The following is a 10,014-nucleotide window of genomic DNA, read 5'->3' as shown; positions in this document are numbered from 1 at the left end:
TATTGCGAGGAATGGAAAGTATTATTTCTTGGGAAGAACGAAGTAATAGACCATGATCTGAGAGGTATATAAAATTCTCAGCCAGATATATAGGAGCATTGGGGTTATGCGAGAAGGTGAACATGGTCATATTTTTTTTAATTGAAAATGAAACGGGTGCTTTCATTTTGTAAACGATCCAGACAATTTATAAGATTAAAGTTTTTTAGTGAATTTCTTTCAGCAGAGTAACGAGTACTCACATTCTCACAACATTTTCATTACTTTTTGGGTACCCAGATTGGGTTTCAATATTTAGTATTGCTTACTACTCGGTGAAGACGTCAACTGACGTCAATAATGTTTATGTTTATCTGGTTACCGACACGATTTCAGTAGAAAATTCCACTCTGCCGACGCCAAAATTATGGAGCCAAAGGATTTATTTTAATAGGCGGAATGTGAAAAGAAACAAATGTTTCAATTTCGAAAGTAGACAAAGTATTGGTGACTGTAGATGTTTTACTATATAACAGTAATAACAACAGATGGCAGTAAGAGCATGAAAATATATGTATTTTTTTATCAAACATTAAAGTATTCAATATAAAAAGTCTATAAAAATATTGATAACAAATTCTTGGGGGCTAATATCCATTGTAAACAAAGGATTTGATCTTACTAAAGTTTTTATTTATAAAATGTCTGATACAAATATACTTTTTTTTGTTTAAATAATTAATTTGAAAATTAATAAATAGTCATGTCAATATTTAATTGACTACTTGAATTATTGTCCTTTGGTGTCTGCGGTGCATAATGACAAAATTTGATTGAATTCTAGAAATGTTAATAAATAACTTTGGAAATAACAACAACTTACAATGCAAACTTGTTACATGTTACAAAATAATTCAATCTTAGAAAATTTTGAATTGAACACTCTTTAAATATATTTTTAAAATCGTTTTCATGGATTAAGATTTAAATTAAAGGAAACTAATAATAAAACAAGGGATTGATTTGTGGTGTATACATATTTCTTTTTATTGATTTAATATTCATATAATATACATTTTCTTCACAGAAAAAAACAATCACATTTCAAAATTCCTACATTCCAAAAATATCACCTAATACAGGAACAATATTTTTAGAAAAATTACTAAGAATATTTCAATTGATCTATCATCTCATTAACTCAATTTTACATAATCATTGTATTTAGACAAAATAATATTACAGAAAATATATAGTATCTACACACTTACAAAATCAAATTATTTTAAATCTTTCAAATTTTTTAATATACTCAACAATGGCATATAAAATTTATTTTGATATAATTAAAGTACACAGTACATATAAGTGATTAGCAAAAAATTGGCTTCAAATAAGTCAAAATACAAGTTTTCAATACAATAAATAACTTATTATTTGTGGTAATATCCAGTATTATCCAACAAACCAACTAGGTATGACAGAAATAATCTAACTGCCTGAAGTAATTAATTCTCTAAAATCAGATCATACATAATATCATTAAAACTAAACAATTAAGTCTTTTGAAACTTTAGATAAGTTTGAATTATTGATATTATTATACATCTAATATCTTAACATTTGTACCTAATACACATTAAAAGCTAAAATAGCACAGCTATTAATTTCATTACCTAACATGTTTTCATTGGAGAACTGCTTAATTTCAAATAAATCATATTACTATGCTCTATATTTTAAAATTGATAGTAATTCAATAATAAAATGCATTTACAAATTATTTCCAATGAATGCAAACTTTTAGAAAAAAGTTGGAACATTGAAAATATTTGCTTTCAGTGAATCTTCTCAGCTTCATCAATCAGTCTATATAAATATGTTATAACGCACAAACTGCTTAACAATTTCAAACTGTGTTAAAAGTACAAAATTCATATTCCCAAAATAACAATCAAAATTCACAATTTCTCCATTCCAACATTTGAATGATTTAAATATTAATGAACAGTCTCAAAATAATTTGGTATATAAGAATAGATTCATTGTAACGCGAGAATACTTTGAATCTCTCCCTGTTACGATAAACTACCGCTCACACATTTCAAATAATAATTGGATTGTTACAAGAATTCGATTCATCACAAGCCGAGTTATGCCTGCATAAAAATAACATATTCAATCAATAAAGTAAAATCTCCTAGATAATAAATTAAAATAGCTGTTTAAACTTTAAATGCATTTGTGACACAAGTTTAATAGTCAGTTTCTTGGCTCCTATGCATACAATTTAAACTAATCATCATGATTTGCTGTTATTATGCTACATATAAATAATTTGACATTCTTTGCTCTTCATATCAATACCTTAGGAGGTCTTAACATGCTTTGTTTGATAATTAAAGCTTTTCAACAATTGTTGCTAGAATTACATTAATTCAAATCTTTAAATTTATATACAAAGCTTGCTTGCAAGGTATATAACATGGTATCCACTGCATACAATGGTGACTATTGTGGCAATTGAAGTGTACGAGTGCAGACGTCTAAACTTCCTGAGGATTCCCATGTAATGCGGGCAGTTGGCCAGTTCTCCGAGGTCGAGGTGACCGATTTCTTGGCCTGTCCCGGCTTCGGCTTCAATCCTTGTCTTCTGGTGCTTTAACAGCACTATTTGTTTTGATACAAACAATCTGATGTAGAGTTCAATTACCAGGGTCAACGCCATTACATAGACCTGTAAAGACAAAAAAAAACATTAGCTTCTAATAAACATTTAATTTCTAATTAAATTCTACTGAGATATTAACATTCTTTTGTTTCAAAGGGACTTTTAATAAAGGTTGTTTGTTTTAAAACTGTATTATGAATAAGATTATTTACCTGGATCATTTCTTGAGAATGGCGACGAATTAGTGACTGCGTATTGATGTAGGACATTATTTGAACGAAGCTCACGACAGAGTTGAACATGTAGAAAAATGGGAACAGCTTTTCTTGCACTTGTCCAAACACATGCCTCGGAAGACTGAAGTAAAGAACCAGACCTGAAATAAAATAGAACATCCATATTAGTTTAATCAATCAATTTGAATAAGTTAAAAGTTATTTGATTCTAAGTGAACAGGTAATCTGGTGCATTTATTTCTAATTAATTTATTATAAAATCAATCAAAGGCTAGCACTCCCATAGTGAATGTCTTGTATGTTTGAAAAAATTTAAAAGTTTTTAATTTCAGAATTTTCTGATCTTTAGGAGCATAAAATAAAAATATTTGGAATGAAAATAGAAAGTAAAAAAAAGTAATACAAAATTTGCTTCGGCTATTTTTAAAAAGTCAGGTCAAATATAAGTTGTAGTTTTGTATTAAAAATATAGAAAAATAAAAAAATAATTACCTTGCACTAAAGTCATCCATAGTTGTGAGCCGAAATGGGTGGCGAATGAAACTAAATATAAAAGGCTCCAGATTTTGCTTGGCTCCGGTGTTGTAAAGAATTGTTGGGCAACGAGAGAAGATACAATAAGTCCCAAAACAACAGGAATGGTGATATTGGCTAGGAACTGCGTATCTGGGATCCATCTGGAAATAAAAGAAAAAGAAAATTAACATCGTTTACAATATAAGCGATGCCTAGATTTTTAAAACAATATACTCTCGCATCGTTTAATTTATTTGAGTAGTGAAAATGTACCACAATTGTATTTTGCCAATAAACTGCAGCAGTCGTTTTGAACTAATAATGAATTATAGTGTTTATATTGACATTTCACCGACATTATGACAATATTGGTAGTAAGCTCGTGCTATTGTATTTGTTTAGCAAGAACAAGGTAAGTTTGAGCAGATTTTTGAACAGCTGAATAAATATGTCATTAAAAAATTATGTGAAATAAACTTCACGAGTTGTTGCCAGTCTAATAAATATGACCTGGGTTTAAAAAGATTGAATAAATTATAATTGAGTGTGTACTTATGATTATCTTTTTCTCAGTAATTTAAAATAATAATTTTTCAAGTGGATCTAAGAATTTCCTGAAATATGCCGTAATTACTCGTAAAAATTTAATTGATATAATAATCAAAAAAATCGGAGTAAAACACGTAATAAACAAGTAGTAAATCTAATAAGTATTACTTTTTTTTTAAAAAAAAGTAATACTTTTTATTTATTACCTTTTAAAATATATAAATTTTTTCTTTATTGTTAATCGCAATGTATATATAATACTCATATATTTTTGCCAATATAAGGATTAACAAAAAAATAAATAGATAAAGACATTTAAAAAAGGAAAATAGTTTTCCACGTGTTTGTGATAACGTTTCCTACCGATAACGCCAGAGAAAGTAATAAACTTTGTCTTCAATGTAACGAAGAAAGAGGAATAAAGCGAGCAGTACACTAGATATTAATCATTACACACGTAGGGAAAAAATTAAGCACTTTCCATAAACGTGTAGTATGTGTAATAAAATTGCACCCTTAGAGCGCCATCGAATAACCAAGAGAGGTAGTTATCGTCACATTAATACATTTTTTAAATCATCAGTTTGTATTCACCTTTTGGGAGCACTCTTTTCAGCTTTGGCGAACAATTTAACAGCCGCTTCCATGCACAGTTTACTCTTGGCGGTGACGACGGCCAGCCAGTCGGGGGTGTAGTGGAGCGCCTTGGGCGGCAGCCCCCCGCGGAGGGCGGCGTGCTTCTGCTTCAGGCGGTAGTACTGCACTATGCGGGGCACCCTCACACCCGTCGCGGGGCATGCCCTAGCCACATCCGAACCGGCGATCGGGCGAATACTTTCGCTCGCTTTATCCCTTGCGCACATTTTGATAACGATTTGATATTTGATATAATCTCTTAAGTCTTGGGAGCACTCTGTTTCGAGTGTACTCAACAGCGCGAATTAACTTTTGCTACTGAATAAGCAGATGGCGAGAGTCGGTTTAAATACATTCTCGATCGAGTGGGTTTCCCCTTCTCCGTCTACATTGGACAGTAAATATGGCGCTACGTCGGAGTCCCTTCAATTGTAATTTATTAGTTGTAATACAAAAAAACATGATGTAACGATTGAGCTTTTCGCGTAATTCTCTACTACCCGCATGAAGCTCAAAAGTTCTCAAATCGACAATTAAAGTACATAATACAATAATTCATATTTCGTTCATTGAACTTTGAGACGTACTGAAAAGCTTTCAACCGACGCTAAAGCGAGCTTTTGTAGTATTTTTGATGATAAAATTTTGATTCCTAATAAAAGATAACTGATTGTTTCATATAATTTCAACTCTTAGCGACGTTTTTCCTTTAATTACAACATAATCTAAGATTCCATAGATTATAATCTCATAACAATGTAACCTAGATAAATATTTAATTACACATAATTATCAGCTTCTATCCACCTCTGTACATTATAAATAGTATTTTTTAAATTATTTTATTTATGTGACGCGTGTTTTCAATTTTTCAGTGGTGCGAGATTTACAATGATGACGTTTGTTGAACACGTGTCCAAATAAGTATAGGAGCACATATATCGTGTTATAAAAACTCAACTTTGCAAATTTAATAATATTCAATTTGCAAAGTTGAGTTTTTAAAATACGAAAAAATATTGCAGGATATGTATAGTTTTTATATTAAAGTACTCACAATTGCCATCGATGTACAAAATAAACAAATTGATAAACACATTTTCTTCTATGCTATTAAACGTGTGTCAATAAATTCAGTTATCAATATTCTAGCAACAACCAAAAAGATCAATACGAATTATTGACATTTTCTGCAAATGTTCAGAACGATATTTATAGATATTTTAGACGGCTTTATTGAAAATACAATACAATGTGAGAATGTAATAATTTCCTACATGTCCTTTAATTATAATGTAATAATTTAATTAATACGTTAATTAGAACAGGTATCAAAGAAATCGATGCTTTCACTCAATGCCGGCCTTTGCTTTCTCCATGTTACTCTCGTGTTAAATTGTAAAAGAGCTAAGATTTGTAAAAATTCATCAAATTTTATATTGACAAAAAAGGTCATCGGCTCACAAGTTTTTATTTAGTTTTCAGGAAGGGGAGTGAGGATTTTTGATTCGTTTAAAAAAAAACTTTTCAGGGTTTTTTCAGGATTTATTAAAACTTTCAGAACTCATGACTATATACGTGCCTAACGGTGATTTATGCGGGTATTTATGGGATTTATCAAGTATTTTTCCATGAGTGTCTATCTGTATCTATCTATACTGACGACTTATTAAATTTTCTAGGGGAAGATTAAACACATTCACAAACTTTTAAGACTTCCAAATTTCTTGACCACAAGAATATAAATAAATACTTACGAATTTTTTTTTAAGTAAGCAACGTTTTACAGAATTTCAAATGTTCTTTGCTTGTATGATTATACGATTCGATACTAAATATGTAAGACGACAAAACATTTACAAAATATTTTTTTTAGTTTTGAACGATTTTTCACAGTTAATTTATCTAACTATCCCAATGTATAATTAGATCGTACGTGACCAACGATATCACTCAATATTTTTCAATATAAAACACTCCCATTTTAAATGCAAATCATGATTAAAATCTAAAAATACGAGTATTCACTCGGCCTTATCAAGCGGTTAAAGTTTGAACGAAGAACAACGTCACAACTCAAAATTCGTGATAATTTAGGACACGCATTTGAAGCATTATAACTTTGCTTATAGGCATGCCCCTATATTATTTTTGAATAATTTATGAAAAATAATTAAAATATGTGTATACCCGTTTTAATAATTTATTTTTATGAGTAAAACAAACTTACCGGCTTATCCGATTTACCAAAATATGTAAAGTGGTTCCTGTTTGTTGCTCGTATTCAAAATTGTGATTATTCTCTTCTGCATCTCGATTTTGTAATACTTCAACATTTGGATCAGATGGAATGATCTCAGGTTCATTACGTTCTTCCAGCATTGTTCTCATCTAACAAAATGTAGTGACAAACACATATTATAATATTTATCGATTTGGCATTAACTTTGTGGAATAAAATGATGATTTATGTATAAAAATAAAACATTTATAAGACACATCTGAGTTTTTCAATGTAAATACGACTAGTTTCGAGAACTTCAGATGCTCTCATCAATAGGTGAAATTTTGAACATACAAACAGTTCGTATTTTTACATATTGATGAGAACATTTATAGTTCTCGAAACTACTCGTGTAACGACAGTAAACTCAAAAAGTGGTCTTAAACAAGTATTTTATTTTGATATTTAAAACAACAGTAAAAAATATTATATACACTGGGTAGACGAATATTGCAAGTAAAAAAAATAATCACCAATTTTTATATCATTTCTTGACTATTATGGCGGGATACAATTTTTTAGATTTTAATTATCCTTAAAGTCCCTTCATGCACAATAATAATTTCCCTTGATTAACGAAGAATTAGTATTTTAATGGACACAAGTAATAACAACACGACACTAAACAAGGTTTGTCAAAAATAAAACATACCCACGCATTTGCTAGAGTTAATAAAACACTGTTTTTATAAATTCATTTACTCCCTACATATGTTACATATCACTCACTCCTTTCAACAATGTCATATATCAAAAAACTTGCTTTTTCAGGAGATCGTTTTTAAAGTTTAAAAATATAATGAAATGTTTTGAAACTAATAAGCCACTTATTGAACTTTTTTTCCTGTAGGTAGAACCTGAATATTTTTTTCATTTGAAAAATATTTAGTACCTATACTTAAAAAAAAATTAAGCAATGCCTTTTCTTCAAAATGCAAAAACAACACTTTCTGCCCTGTAGCGGGTAAATATTAAATTAAAAATATGCCGTTTTTGCTGGGATATAGAACATTTTCTGGGCATTCCGAAAACACGAACAACTGAAAATTGACGATTTTTGATATATGACGTAGTTGAAAGGAGTGAGCGATATATTTTATGCGCATAATTCAAAGTTGTTGTGACAAAATATAAATTAACATAAATCTTAGGAGAAAGTAATACATTATAATTTTATCGGTATTATAAATAAAACCCTATAGTTTAGGTATTCGTAACACAAAAAAGTAATACATATAAGCATTGATTTAAAAATTATTGTTTTTTACTTGTAGTACAAAAATCATCGGATTATTAATGACGACAATGATAAATTTATTGTTTATTTTTTCATACTACGATTTGTTTACGATTAACAATAAAAGGCGTGTTTTCCACGTGATGACTTTCGGTATTATCTTGTTTTTGCAAACAATATTATAAGTACCATTTTAATTACTTTCTTAGTATTGCGTAATGATTTGTGTCTACTAACTATGTTTAAAAAAACTAACTAACTAACCATAACGCCGTTTGTCCACAGGGGTAGGCAGAGAGAATGTAACGCCACGCCAATATGTTTTTTCAATAAATTATTCCAACTTCTGACCTGACCACGCCCAAATACTTAAAATACAAGTATGACAAACTTTACATGATCAAGATCATGTCAAGTTTTCCCCGTTTAAAGATATTATTCTGGATTATTTAATTAAATTTGTTAATATCATATTTCCTTATAAAAATGTTTTCATATAGTAAACACAAATTGTGGGGATACTGTGAGAAGTGACCAAGTCAATCCATGTTATTTTGACAAAAGTTCGTTAAATGTCTAAAAAGAATGTATAAAGGGTTTTTTTTACCATACATCATATCATGTCATGTCATCCAGTTTTCTGGATGATATTGATGCCTGAAAGTACGAAGAATAAAAGAAATACATACGTTATGAGATAAATTAAAACTAAATGTTAAATTTATTATAATACTTGATATTATTGTTGGTAAGAATATAGATTCTAATAATTTATAATATTGTTGATAAAAGTAATGATATGTACTACATTATAAGCTATTAATAGATTTTTTTATGGAATATCATTTTATATTAGGATCTTTTTTTCTGAAAAAGTCGGAAACTACAAAAAACAAGTGGCTAGTAAAATAAATTAAAGTGGAAAAAGCTATTAGTTGAAGTTTTATTTACTATGTTAATTTTTTCTTTTTATAAATTCTTTTAAAATAAGAAGTACAAAACATATAAAATATTAATAAATAAAAAAATCCACAAAGGCATGGCCTGTGTGTAAGTATATATTATATTTAAGTCTATAATAAAGGGGCACTGGAAAGAATACAAAAGATATCATCAGAAATAAAATTAGATTAGGTGAAAGTGCTAATACAAACTACAAATATTTGACAAAAAATCAATCAATCAATCATGATGCAAATGAAAAATGTTAGGAAATATGTACTATATGAGCTATACGTTTAAAAGAAGAAGGTACTTAGATCTGTGTTTTTTTTAATAAATAATTGAAGCAAAATTTTAAATCGAAACAAATATGAATTAATATGCATCATATAAATAACAGTAGTCACAAAAAGCTCGCGAATGTACCCACGGAAAAAAAGCTGCGCTTTTGTTTAGCAGAAATAACTGGTTTTGATAAAATTCTGAGAAAGAATACTTGTTTTCGTTTAGGAGATACGAATGTATCGTTATAATGCTATTGTGAAATTATAAAAACAAAACCTTTTTGGAGATTTCAATCTCCTAAGTTTGTATTATTTAATATTTCTAATCATTTGTTGAATGGCTTTAGAAGATTTGAGATTTTTAACAAGCCAACATTTATAATTTTACTATACATTTTAAAAAATAAAAGGTAATACTAGTAATTCGAATATTATCTGTCAGTAAATAATCTAACATGTATTTCTGATCAACAATATCGTAGCATTGATAATAGCTGTTTTAATAATAGAATTAAAAAATAGAAATAAGATATCATTATTTCATAATACTCAATATACTTTATTTACATAATAATAATATACTCTTTTGCACATTACGATGATATAATATGAGGAGAACTTATTGATAAGGTTCCTGTATACAGTGGAATGTAATAGTTATGTTAGATAATTATTTATTA

General features: G+C 28.8%; 1 protein-coding gene across 1 annotated transcript; it reads right to left on the bottom strand.

The window, feature by feature from the left end:
- Positions 1–997: 997 nt before the first annotated feature.
- Positions 998–4,907, bottom strand: LOC148313892 (transmembrane protein 205). The gene is made up of 4 exons (XM_088272316.1): positions 4,546–4,907; positions 3,379–3,563; positions 2,863–3,026; positions 998–2,716 (listed from the first exon to the last, which is right to left on the bottom strand). The coding sequence occupies exons 1-4, from the start codon at positions 4,812–4,814 to the stop codon at positions 2,432–2,434; spliced, it is 903 nt and encodes a 300-aa protein (XP_088128442.1). The 5' UTR covers positions 4,815–4,907; the 3' UTR covers positions 998–2,431.
- Between the last annotated feature and the right edge of the window lie 5,107 nt (positions 4,908–10,014).

This window comes from Brachycentrus maculatus, unplaced genomic scaffold, assembly GCF_059751285.1.
Source record: "Brachycentrus maculatus isolate JH-2025_06_01 unplaced genomic scaffold, ASM5975128v1 h1tg000004l, whole genome shotgun sequence".
Lineage (NCBI taxonomy): Eukaryota > Metazoa > Arthropoda > Insecta > Trichoptera > Brachycentridae > Brachycentrus > Brachycentrus maculatus.
Note: the sequence above shows the minus strand (reverse complement) of the source record. Positions and strands in the feature narration are given on the sequence as shown.